The sequence below is a fragment of the Panthera tigris genome, chromosome B4 (genome assembly GCF_018350195.1).
Source record: "Panthera tigris isolate Pti1 chromosome B4, P.tigris_Pti1_mat1.1, whole genome shotgun sequence".
Classification (NCBI taxonomy): Eukaryota; Metazoa; Chordata; class Mammalia; order Carnivora; family Felidae; genus Panthera; species Panthera tigris.
The window spans coordinates 61,823,623-61,836,449 of record NC_056666.1 but is presented as its reverse complement, the minus strand read 5'-3'; the positions used below and the strand labels follow the sequence as shown (position 1 = coordinate 61,836,449).

The window sequence follows — 12,827 nt, the reverse complement described above, 5'->3', positions numbered from 1 at the left end:
CAGGAGATCACACAAAGGCACCAGACAGGGGAATAGTGGCATTTGGCTGAGCTAAACACAGTGCGTGTTGGTAGAGCCCCATGGGGTTAGATCAAATGGTTAAAAAATGACTCCTCATGTCAAATTTTTCTTGTTCTTTCTCCAGGAAAAATAATCCACTCTTCTGGACCATTGTTGCTGGGGACCATGACAGAACCCTGAAGGAATCAACTGAGCAGGTGAGAAATGTTTTGAAGGGTCATTCTGCCTTTATCCTAAGTGTTATCACATGCTGGGGAATACCTTTAGCTAAAATATGTAATTAGGTATCCATCTCCTAGTGTCCCTATACAGTTACCAGATGTATCAACATTTAAAGATACGATCTGTGGAGCCCCTGGGTGGCTCAGTTGGTTAAGCCTCCAACTTCAGTTCAGGTCATGATCTCACGGTTTGTGAGCTGGAGTCCCGTGTCGGGCTCTGTGCTGACAGCTCAGACCCTGGAGCCCACTTTGGATTCTGTGTCTTCCTTTCCCTCTGCTCCTCCCCTGCTCATGCTGTCTCTCTCCTTCAAAAATAAACATTCAAAAAATTTTTTTTCAATAAAAAAAAATACAAAATCTGAGCTCACAATTACATCAGAGAATTAAGTGAGGCAGGTCAGGAAGTGTAAATTCAAGTCTGTGTACAAGGTCCACATAGCCTGCTTTCTCCAGGACTGTCCTCAGAAAGTTCATGGCCTCCTGAAAATTACAAACACAGATTACCCTTTTCAATTCAGTACAGAGCCACCTTCATTGCTGATGCATGGCAATACAGAGATTGAAGGTTTATTTTGGACTATTATGCAAAGAAGTAGTTTGACTCATTGACTTTATCTTGTAATTCGCTTGCTCACCACTGATACAGGTGAGAAGGGCCAAGCACGTTGTGGTGCATGAAGACTTTGATAGCCGGAGCTTCGACTCTGACATCGCCCTAATACAACTGAGCTCTCCTCTGGCGTTCAACTCTGTCGTGAGGCCGGTGTGTCTCCCAGAAAGCACGGAGCCACTCTTTTCCTCTGAGATCTGTGCTGTGACTGGATGGGGAAGCATTAGTGAAGGTGAACATTTTACTTTTGCATAAACATTATTGCCAGTTGCTAATTTAAAAAACTTGGCATGGAAATGATACCAAGCAATACCTGCTTTAGCCTTTCTTCTCTCTGAAAGATAGAACCCATGTTTTATTTAGTCATAGGTGATTAGAGAATGAACTTTTATAGTTTTCCTTCAGGGTGACTTATTTATAGGGACGTTAGATCTGTAAAGAGCCAGATAATACGTTTCTTCATCTTTGCAAGCCATATGTTCCATGTCCCAGTTATCCAACTCTGCCATTGTAGTGCAAAGCAGCCATAGACATACACATCTAACAGAATGGATGTGGTCGTGTTCCAGTAGAAGTTTATTTATGAAATTTAAATAAAAAATTTTTAATGTTTATTTTTGAAGGAGAGAGACAGAGTGTGAGCAGGGAGAGGCAGAGAGAGAGGGAGACCCAGAATCTGAAGCAGGCTTCAGGCTCTGAGCTGTCAGCACAGAGCCCGAAGCAGGGCTTGAACCCACAAACCGCAAGATCATGACCTGAGCTGAAGTCAGATGCTCAACCGACTGAGCCACCCAGGCACCCCTGAAATTTAAATTTCATATAATACTCATGTGTCACGAAATATTACTCTGGGGCTTTTTAGAAGCCATTTCAAAGTGTACACGTCATTACTAGGAGGTCTGGGGATGGGGCTGGCACAGAACTGGTCTGCTGGCTGTGGTTTGCTGACTGCTGGTCTAGATCGTAGAGTTCTTAAAGCCACAGCAAAATACTGGCAGATCTGAACGTGTTGATGTTTGCGTTTTGCCTCTTTCCACTGTAGAAGATGGTTTCCTTGTGTTTGTGTGTCATTTATTTGGGATCTGCTTGTCTGCAAGCATAGCTTTACTGTGCCACCTGCAGCCACCCTGCATGTTCCTCAAACCTGCCCAACCACCAGATGAGGAGGTTTTATCCTCCCCGTGTTGTAAATGAGGATATTATAGCTCAAGAGATTTAAGTCACTTGCTAAGATCCCATAACTAGTACTTATCAAAGCTAGGATTTAAAATCAGCGTGGTTCAGCTGATACTCTTTGGTGCTTTTTCTTTTTTCTTTCTTTCTTTCTTTCTTTCTTCCTTTCTTTCTTTCTTTCTTTCTTTCTTTCTTTTTTTTTTTACATTTAGAATAAAGTCTGAACTGCTAGCCTGACTTGGAAAACTCTGTGATTTGGCCTCCACTTACCTCTCCAACTTCCTTTCCTCCCTGTGTCCGCTTCAGGCATTGTGGCCTTCTTTCTTCCTCTTCAACACAAGACCTGTTCTGCTTTCTGAAGCTTGGAACACTCTTGCTTCAGTCTTCTCCCAGCTGCCTCCTCATCGTTCTGCTCGCAGCGCAGAACGGCACACCCTCCTCCGATCACTTTGCTGCCTCAGGACTGCCCTTCCGTCACATTTGCACCACCCAGTTTTATCATTTCATCACACACGATTGTACTTTGACGTTAGTGTATGTAATCATTCTCCACATCTCCTCCGTTAGAGTGGAAGCCTCGTGGCGGCAGGTGCCTAATTCTGCACTCTCCTCCAGGGCTACAGATGCACCTAGCATAGAGTAAGTGCTCAGTAAATTTTTTTTTGACTGACTGGCTTCCAAGACCTTGAGTAAATGTGCCCATTCTCTGACACCTTTAACCGTCACCACCTCCGTGACCACCAGACAAGTGAAAGGTGCTTACTTACAGTCTTAGGAAAGGCGAATTCATTCTTTCAATCTGAGAGAAAATGAGTTCTTAATTTTAAGAAATGGTAAAGACCAGTGGCAGGAATGGTCTCTAAAAAGAGGATTTCAAAAATCATTAAATTTATTTATGTATTAGATTGATACATTAAAAAGCACGAGCTTTAGAGTCCAACCTAGGCTTAAGTGCTAGTTTTGCCCCACATGTGCTGTGAGATCAGATTTTCAAAACTCTTGTGTTTTTTTCATGTGTGAGGTCAACGTGATCATATATGTGAACAACCCACCTCCCAATGTTGTATTATTGGGTTGGAGTAATATTAAGTTACTGTACAAATATAAGGTACTTGCTAATACTAAGCTTTTTTAAAATTAGCCATGAATCCAAAGTGATAGAATAAGTCATGCAGAATACATGTTAATACAGTCCTGCCTGAGGGTCAGTTATGAGAAGTATTGTACTGTTCATTGTTAGCCTTGTAGCCTTCATTTTAGTCCTTTATAAAATTTTTTTAATGTTTATTTTTGAGAGAGAGACACAGAGCATGAGCAGGGGAGGAACAGAGAGAGAGAGAGAGAGAGAGAGAGAGAGAGAGAGAGAGAGAGAGAGAAACAGAATCCAAAGCAGGCTCCAGGCTCTGAGCTGTCAGCACAGAGCCCGACACAGGACTCAAACCCACGAACTGTGATATCATGACCTGAGCTGAAGTCGGATGCTTAACCGACTGAATCACGCAAGCACCACCATTTTTAGTCCTTTCAAATTGGAGTTGAGATTAGTCTCAGTGACAATAGAGGAAAAGGGGATATGATTTTGGTTTATATTAGGAAGTCTTATAAATATGTTCTCACATTTATAATATATTTTTATCTGTAAATATACCATTTAAAATATATAATCATATACATCCTATACAACAAAAATTCATATCTTGCTGAATTTTTCTTTCTGAATTTTTGTGTAACAATGTTTGAAACACTAACCTTTAAATCAAAAATAAACTAGAAAAAAAGTGTTTCTGGTTTTGTTCTTTTGATAATGTATTCTTTTACCAAAATGCCACGTTTGGGAAATGAAGACACCCTATGTGAGACACATTTTTTTTTTAAATTTTTTTTCAACGTTTTTTATTTATTTTTGGGACAGAGAGAGACAGAGCATGAACGGGGGAGGGTCAGAGAGAGAGGGAAACACAGAATCGGAAACAGGCTCCAGGCTCCGAGCCATCAGCCCAGAGCCCGACGCGGGGCTCGAACTCACAGACCGCGAGATCGTGACCTGGCTGAAGTCGGACGCTTAACCGACTGCACCACCCAGGCGCCCAACACATTTTTTTATTAACATCAGCTCAGGCCAAACTGAGTGATTGCAATTACATTACTGCAAAGGAAGTCTGAAATTAAATATGTCTTTTTAACATAATGTGTTGTTTACTTCATTAAGAAGCTGTATTTCTGAATCTGTTTCTTAAGCAGGTGGCGGCCTCGCAAGGCGCTTGCAGCAGATTCAGGTGCTTGTGTTAGAAAGAGAGGTCTGTGGACACGCTTACCGCTCTCACCCAGGAGGGATCACAGAGAGGATGATCTGTGCTGGTTTTGCAACCTCTGGAGGGAAGGATTTCTGTCAGGTGAGATGACTCTGATTTTGCAAAGGAAGATCCAGGGTCATCTGATGGAGACTCTCCTTAGGAGACATGCTCAGAACCACAGGTAACCATTACAGCCTGTGCCTGATAGCATCACACCACACCCTTCCAGGAACACCAGTAGGACAATGTGAAGAGGGAGTTCCTGACTCCACACTTGCTGAGATGGAGAGAGGGCCAGAAAGCAGGTGGGGACCGAGGAGCCCATGAGAACACAGGGGACAGCAGCACTGCTAACTGGCCTGCAAGAAGGAAGATGTGCTCAGAGAGATGTAAGGCTGTGGGAAAAGAGGAACAAGCAGAGAAGGGTTCTAAGTCAGTGTATCCTACTTATGAGTTAAGGTTTTTAGTTTTTTAATTTATTTTTTAAACCTTTTTTTTCTTCAATGTTTTTATTTATTTTGGAGAGGGAGAGAGGGAGAGCATGCACAGGGGAGAGGCAGAAGGAGGGGGACAGGAGATCAAGCGGGCTTCAAGTGCTGTCAGCGCAGAGCCTGATGTGGAGCTCAAACTCATGAATCCTGAAATGATGATCTGAGCGAAAGTTGGATGCTTAACCAACTGAGCCACCCAGGTGCCCTGTTTTTTTACTGTTTTGAATTAATATTAATATCTCCTATGTACTCACTCTTAATTTTCAGATTAAAATAAAATAATCGTGAAGAAAATGAGAAACTTTGAAAAAGTGTTATTCATACGTAGTGGAAAACAAATCACAAAACAATAGTTTAATTTCAGTGATATTTAGAGGCAAAAGCAATGCAGATATATATTAACATGTCAGTTGCACAAGCATGCTATTGGCAAGTTCAAGTCAGCTAAGAGGAAGACAGAATGTAGACAAATGGACTGTAAAACACCAGCTTTAATATCCAAGAAGCCAACTGAGGAATGTGACTTTAGATATACAACCAAAAAGGATTTCTAATGGTCTGTAGCCCACCTTCAGTATTCAGTCTGGATTTGAGGCAACCAACTGATGGGAAAGTTGGGGGTCTACAGGGAAGATCTACTTCTCCAGGTCTGTCATTTCATACTGGTCTAGAGTACAGAGGGAAGAGAGGATATGTCTCTAGTCTGTGCTGCTTTTTGATAGTCTTTCCCCTTAATCAAGAAACATGAACCAATGGGAGAAAACTGGGTGTTAAGCTAGATGGAAGTCTTTCCGTGTGAAAATGTGAGGTGAAAAGGAAGAAAGTTCCCTCTTAACACTGAGTATCAACGGATGGTAGTTAAACACTTTTGTGGTGGCAAGTACTACTTAGATTCTGTTTTCTAAAAAAAACTTTTTTGAGTGTTTTAATTCACATTCTCCAGAAGCAGACCCTGAGACAAGGATTCAGGTACAATGGTCTGTTTAGGAAGTGCAGCTATCCCTGGTCCAGAAAGTCTGGAGGGCAGTATAGGGAAGGGAAGGCAGGAAATGGAAGATGTGCTATTGAGTCGGCTCCCACAGTAAGGGGACTGAGCTTGATCCTGCAGCAATGCAAAATCCAGCACGTGTGGTCCCATCCGAGGGGTGAGGGAGCCAGACTTGCTCAGAGTCATAGCTCCAGGGCTGCTGGGGGAGGAGTCTGTTAATTCCTCAGGACTTTGCACACTTCTGACCTGTCTCATGGATGCAGTGGAGGAGAGGAAGAGCCCTCAGGCACAGGGCCGAGATGGCGACTGGAAAACTTGAGAAATATGGGAAGGGCACTCACAATGTCTGCCAGAGGACAGAAATGCCATGTTATAAAAATCAAATAGAAAAGTACTTTGAATGAATGCATTTATTCTTCCCCTTTTGAGGGATGGTTTTCCTCTGTGCTTCGAATCAAGGAAATCACAAATGGTTTCTTTGTCTCTGTCATGTTTGACAGCATCTGACATTAAGGGAACACCTTATTCTGTATCAAGAGAGCAAAGGAGAACTGGGGAGGGAATTAGGTCCATGTCAGAGGTGACCCAAATATTGTGGCCTCGGTGGGCATGTATTTCAGCTACATCAAACTGTCACTTTGCATCATGACTGAATTTGCTGCCAATACAAGGGGAAGAAAATAGAGGAGTTGAGATTCTGGCTAATAAGTGGGACTAGTTAAGAACACTAAATTACTAGCAAGATGATTTCAGAAACGTTGATGATATGGGCTCAAGCATTTCTATCAGGTAGTTGATTTTTACCCTCCTGTGTGTGCTCAGAGGTAATGGACCTACTAATGTGATTTCTCATCCAGGAAGGTGAGCTGGAATGTTGGACTGCAGAGACACGGAGTTTCGGCGACGCAGTGTAGAATCCTGTGCTTCTCCGCTCACAACACATCTTAGATAGTTTTTAAAATTTCAAATTCTTTGACCTGCAAAGTCATCTCTGTCCTCACAGAGTGGTGTATGTCCTGTTCCTGCTGATTTTCCAATCTATTTCATACTTCTCTTGCTGACATATTTCAGCCACACTGATTACTTTCTGACCACACAACTTGCCTAACTTGGGACCTTAGCCCAGATATCAATTCTGCATAAAATGCTATTCTTCCTGGTTTTTGAAAACCCAGCTTCTTCTCATCTTTCATGTATCCACTCAGATGTTATTGAAACTACATGCACGTACACGTGCATGTAAGCATGCACAAATACCTGCCTTTATTCTCTACTATTCTAAATATTTTCTTTATAGCTGTTATCACCATCTAATTTGTTGATACTCTCTCTTGCTCCGAATGCCTAGTTCACAATAGGCACTGAATATTTTTTTTCAAATAAATAGATACCATTTGCTGATTGAATATTTACTGTATGCTAGGCCCTGTGATAGGTATGGGAAATAACAGATAAATTAGACAGGCTCTGGAATGTTTGTAATTGCCTGAAAAATTGTGTATTTGGTATGTATTGGTACTGCATGAATAAGTTATTTAAGGAAAAAACCTGACTTGACACATCAGACCATTTCAAACTCGAAGGGGTCGTCAGTATATATAACCTTGTTTCATAAGGAAAAAAATTAGGCCCAGAGAAAATGTTCATTGCTCTACATTATAGGCTGGGGAATCTATCTCCCTATTCCCACTTTAGGATTTCTTCTGTGAGATTCTTCATAGAAAATAAACTGCTATATCAAATATATCATCAACTCAGTTTATTTTATGAGGAGACAAAGGATTTAGTTTGATTCTAAGTACATTTGTGTAAAAAAAAAAAAAAAAAAAGAGGGGCGCCTGGGTGTCTCAGTCAATTAAGTGGCCGACCTCCGCTCAGGTCTTGATCTAATGGTTCGTGAGTTTGAGAACCTCATCAGGCTCTTCACTGACAGTGCTCGCTCTCTCCCCCTCCCCTATTTGTGCATTCTCTCTCTCCCTCAAAATAAATAAATTTTTTAAAAAAGAGGGGCTGATTGAAAATTAGACTTTCTTAAGAAGAAAATCTGTTTTAAGGCTTTTTTTTTTTTTTACAGCTTTTTTGCGCTATAATTGACATATAGCATTGTATAAGTTCAGATGTGTAATGTGATGATTTGAAGCAGTTGTGTATTGTGAAATGCTTACCGCAGTAGAGTTAGCCAAAACCTCCATTACTACTTCATATAATTACTATTTCTTTCTTGTGAGAACACTTAAGATCTACTTTCTTAGCAACTTTGAAATATATAGTATTGTTAACCATAGTCACCATGTTGTACATTAGATCCTTGGAATTGTTCATCTTATCACTGGAAGTTTGTACCCTTTGACCAAGATCTCCCCATTTTCCTTACTCCCCTACCCTTGGTAACTATTCATTCTACTCTTGGTTTCTTTGAGTTTAGCTTTTATAGATTCCACATGTAAGTGATATCCTACAGTATTTGTCTTTTGCTGTCTGACTTTTCACTTAGCATAATGTCCTCAAAGACCATACATTGTCACAAATGGAAGGATTTCTTTTGTTCTCATGGATGAATAATATTCCATATATTTTATATATGTATGTGTGTATATATATATATATATATGTGTGTGTATATATATATATATGTGTATATATATATATATGTATATTATATATTTTTTATCCATTCATCCTTTGATAGAAAAATAGGTTGTTTTCATATCTTGGCTAGTGAATAAAACTGCAATAAATGTGGGAGTGCAGATACCTCTTTGATAACCTGTTTTTCTTTCCTTTGGATATATACCCAGAAGTGGATCATATGGTAGTTAATTTTTAATTTTTTGAGTAATGTTTATATTATTTTCCATAGTAATATACCAATTTACATTCCTACCAACAGTGCAAAAGGGTTCTCTTTCTCCGCATCCTGGCCAACATTTTTTGCCTTATCTTTTTGATGATAGCTATTCTAACAAGTGTGAGGTGATATCTCATTGTAGTTTTGATTTGCATTTCCCTGATGATCAGTGATGCTGGGCATCTTTTCATGTACCTATTGCTCCTCTGTACATCTTCTTTGGAAAAATGCCTGTTCAGATCCTCTGCCCATTTTTTTTTAGTTGGCATGGTTTTTGTTATCAATTTGTATGAGTTCTTTATATATTTTAGATATTAACCCTTTATCAGATACATGGTTTGCAAATATTTTTTGCCATCTCATAGGTTGCCTTTTCATTTTTGTTGATTGTTTCTTCTGATGTTTAGAAGCATTTTAGTTTTATGTAGGTCCACTTAATTGATTCTTGCTTTTGCTGCTTGTGCTTTTGGTTTCATATCCCCCCCCCCAAAAAAAAATTAAAAATTGTTGCCAAGACCAATATCAAGGACATTTTACCCTATGTTTTCTTCTACAGGTTCTATGATTTGTAGCTTTATGTTTCAGTCTTTAGTCCATTTCAAGTTAATTTTTTGTGAGTGGTGTACAATAGGCTTATTTTTCTGCTTATGGCTGTCCAGTTTTCCCAACATCATTTGTTGAAGAGATTATCCTTTCCTCAGGGAGTATTCTTTGCTCCTTTGGAAAATATTAGTTGACTGGATATGTGAGGGTTTTTCTGGGCTCATGAGTCTATCCCATTTGTCTATGTGTCTGTTTTTATGCCAGTACTATAGTATGCTGACTACTATAGATTTGTAACTTATTTTTGAAATCAGGAAGTGTGATGCCTCCAGCTTTGTTCTTTCTTAGGATTGCTTTGGCTATTTAGGGTCTTTGGTGGACCATATGAATTTTAGGATTATTTTTTCTATTTCTGTGAAAAATGTCATTGAAATTTTGAAAAGGACTGTATTGAATCTATAGATGGCTTTGTTTAGTATGGACACAATATTAATTTTTCTAATTGTGAACATGGGAATATGTTTTCCATTTGTGTCTTTATCAGTTTCTTTCATCAAAGTCTTACAGTCTTCAGTGTAGAGATCTTTGACCTTTTTGGTTACATTTATTCCTAAGTATTGTATTTTGTGATGCTTTTGTATGCAGGATTGTTTCCTTTACTGTTTTATTTCTTTTTTTTTCAAGTTTTAATTTAAATTCTAGTTACTTTTAACATACAATGGGGTATTGGTTTGAAGTGTAGAATTTAGTGATTCAACACTTACAACACCCTATGCTCATAACAACAATTGTCTTCCTTAATCCCCTGTTCATTTCTTTTTCATATGTTATTACTGTGTAGTGACGCAACAATTTCTGTATGTTTGCTTTGTATCCTGAAACTTCACTATATTTATTGATTAGTGCTAACAGCTTTGTTTGTATGTTTTTAGTTCTAACAGTTTTTTGATGGAGTCTTTAGGATTTCCTTAGGCCATATCATCTGCAAATAAAGACCATGTTACTTCTTCGTTCCTGATTTACTCCTTCCTTCCTTTTATTTATTTTTCTTGCCTGTATGCCCCACCTAGGACTTCCAATACTATATAGAATAGGAATGGTGAGAGTAGGCACCCTTGTTTTGTTTCTGATCTTACAGGAAAAGCTTCCAACCTCTCATTATCAAGTGTGAGGTTAGCTATGGCTTTGTTATATACGACCTTTATTATGTTGAGATATGCTCTATCTATACCTAATTCGTTGAGGGTTTTTAGCATGAAAGGATGTTGCATTTTGTCAAATACATTGTCTGTACTATTGGGATAGTAATATGATTTTCAAACTTTTATTCAATGTGGTGTATCATAGTCATGGATTTGTGTATGTTGAACTATCCTTGCATCACTGGAATAAATCCCATTTGATCATGGTGTATGAGTCTTTTAATATGCTGTGGAATTCAGTTTGCTAGTATTTTATTGAGGATTTTTGCTTTTACGTTCATCAGGGATATTGACCTTTAGTTTTCTTCTCTTGTAATGTCCTTATCTGGGATTGGTATCAGGGTAATTCTAACCACATGAAATGAGTTTTAGAGTGTTCCCTCCTCTTCAGTTTTTGGGAAGAGTTTGAGGATTGAAGTTAATTGTTCTTTTTTAAAAGTTTATTTATTTTGAGAGAGACAGAGACAGTGCGAGTATGGGAGGGGCAGAGAGTAAGAGAGAATCCCAAGGAGGCTCTGCGCTGCAGTACAGAGCTTGACATGAGGCCAGACCTCATGAAACCATGGGATCATGACCTGAGCCAAATACCAAGTCAGACACTTAACCAACTGAGCCACCCAGGCACTCTTGAAGTTAATTCTTCTTTAAATGTTTAGTAGATTCACCACTGAAGTCATCTGGTCCTGAGCTTTACTTTTGTTGGAATGTTTTTGATTAGTGATTCAATCTCCTTGCTCATATTGTTCTATTCTGATTTTTCTAATTCCTCATGATTTGGTCTTCGTAGTTTGTATGTTTGTAGGAATTAATCTACTTGTTCCAGGTAATCCAATTTCTTGGTGTATAGCTATTCATAGTAATTTTTTCTATTTCTGTGGTATCAGTTGTAATATCTCCTCTCTCATTTGTGATTTTGAGTTTAAGTACTCTAAGGTATACAAATTGACAAAGTATTAATATTTTTAAATTAAAGAAATGTGTTAGCAATAAATTATTGGCTATTTCGGTTCCAAAATTGAATGCAGGAACTCTGATTAAAGCAGTTTTCTACAACACATTTTCTTGGTGTTTCAGGGAGACTCTGGTGGGCCATTAGTATGTCGACATGAAAAAGGTCCCTTTGTCCTGTATGGTATTGTCAGCTGGGGAGCTGGCTGTGCCCAAACAAGGAAACCAGATGTATTTGCCAGGGTGAGTGTCTTCTTGGACTGGATCCAATCCAAAATCAAAGGTAAATATTTTTCAGCTATTATGGAAATATTTCCTCTTTCTTTAGAGTGGGTTTGCGAGAAGGATGAGTGTGGTAGAAATCAGTGTGATGAAAGAAAAAAAACCAAAAAGTGGTATTTCATTTATTTTAGTTCTAAAACATGTAAAATGCACATTAAAATTCTGTGTGAATACATTCTCCTTGGGCAGAGTGATAGTAAAAGTGACTTTTCCTGAGGCAGCTTTAATCCTAGGTTTGCATTTCTCTTTTGACAGAAGCTATTTTACCATAGGTATATTTTGTTTCCAGGCTTTCATATTTATTTCTTTTTAACATGTTCTCTCCAGGTACAGGTCCTGCTTCACTTCAGATAAATAATGAAAGAAAAACCCTAACAAGACAACAGTTGCCACCACCCACACCTTCAATAGACAATGAGTCTGGACCAGGTGATAGATGTTTATCTTAGCCTATTATGCAGCTAGTAAGAATTTAGCAAAAAATATTGCATGTCTGGGTTTACTAATTTTCTTTGGAACAGGATAAGCCCTGTGTTTTCATTCTGCATGGTAGTTTAAGCTGAATGAGAGGCGTGTTGTTACTGTGACCGTCTGGGTTTCTTTTCTACCCCACAGATAACAGCTGTTGCAGGTTAAAAAAAAAGATCTTGTGGCTGTGAACGAGTGCTTGAATTTTGGAGACATGCAAAGAAGTATTCTGACCTCTGATCTATTTATTTCTACATAAACAAAGGTCCTTAGATTTTCAGGTATCTTGCTAGGTGAAGACTCTGGATATGAGATAACCACAGCCGGCATCAGTGTCAGTCACTCTTAATTTTCCCACAGTTGTCAGTGTCTGTTTGCTAATGGGATTTATATTTTTAGTTAAAATCAAACTGCAGCTGGAGAATTAGGAGTCTGTAATAGAGTTGTAGGGAGATGAAAGTTCTGTGATACCATCATCCTTGGTTTCCAGGTAGTCACAGTCTCTTCTTTCTCACCCATCTCTGCCTCCATCCACCCAACATGGAATCAACCCCAGTAGAGAACTAGGAAGAGGTGGAGAAGACTGAAAAGGATACAAGAGAGGGAGGGATAGCTGGAGTGATGACTTTAGGAGGAGAAAGGAGATGAGATGTGGTGCTCAGCAGGGGAGGTTGGCCTCAGGAGTAAAGTGTAGTTCACCCATAGCTGCTGAATGGAAGGCAGAATACTCACGCTGGT

General features: G+C 39.2%; 1 protein-coding gene across 7 annotated transcripts in view; it reads left to right on the top strand.

Annotated features, from left to right (window-relative positions):
- Positions 1-12,827, top strand: part of OVCH1 (ovochymase 1) — an 82,790-nt gene that overhangs the window by 32,809 nt on the left and 37,154 nt on the right. For 6 of the 7 annotated variants that reach the window (XM_042992034.1, XM_042992032.1, XM_042992036.1 and 3 more), the window contains 5 exons: positions 146-218; positions 889-1,084; positions 4,264-4,418; positions 11,466-11,622; positions 11,949-12,050. In XM_042992034.1, coding sequence (XP_042847968.1) covers positions 146-218; positions 889-1,084; positions 4,264-4,418; positions 11,466-11,622; positions 11,949-12,050 — 683 coding nt within the window. The remainder of the gene's footprint in view (positions 1-145; positions 219-888; positions 1,085-4,263; positions 4,419-11,465; positions 11,623-11,948; positions 12,051-12,827) is intronic. The other variant, XM_042992033.1, reaches the window with a different exon arrangement.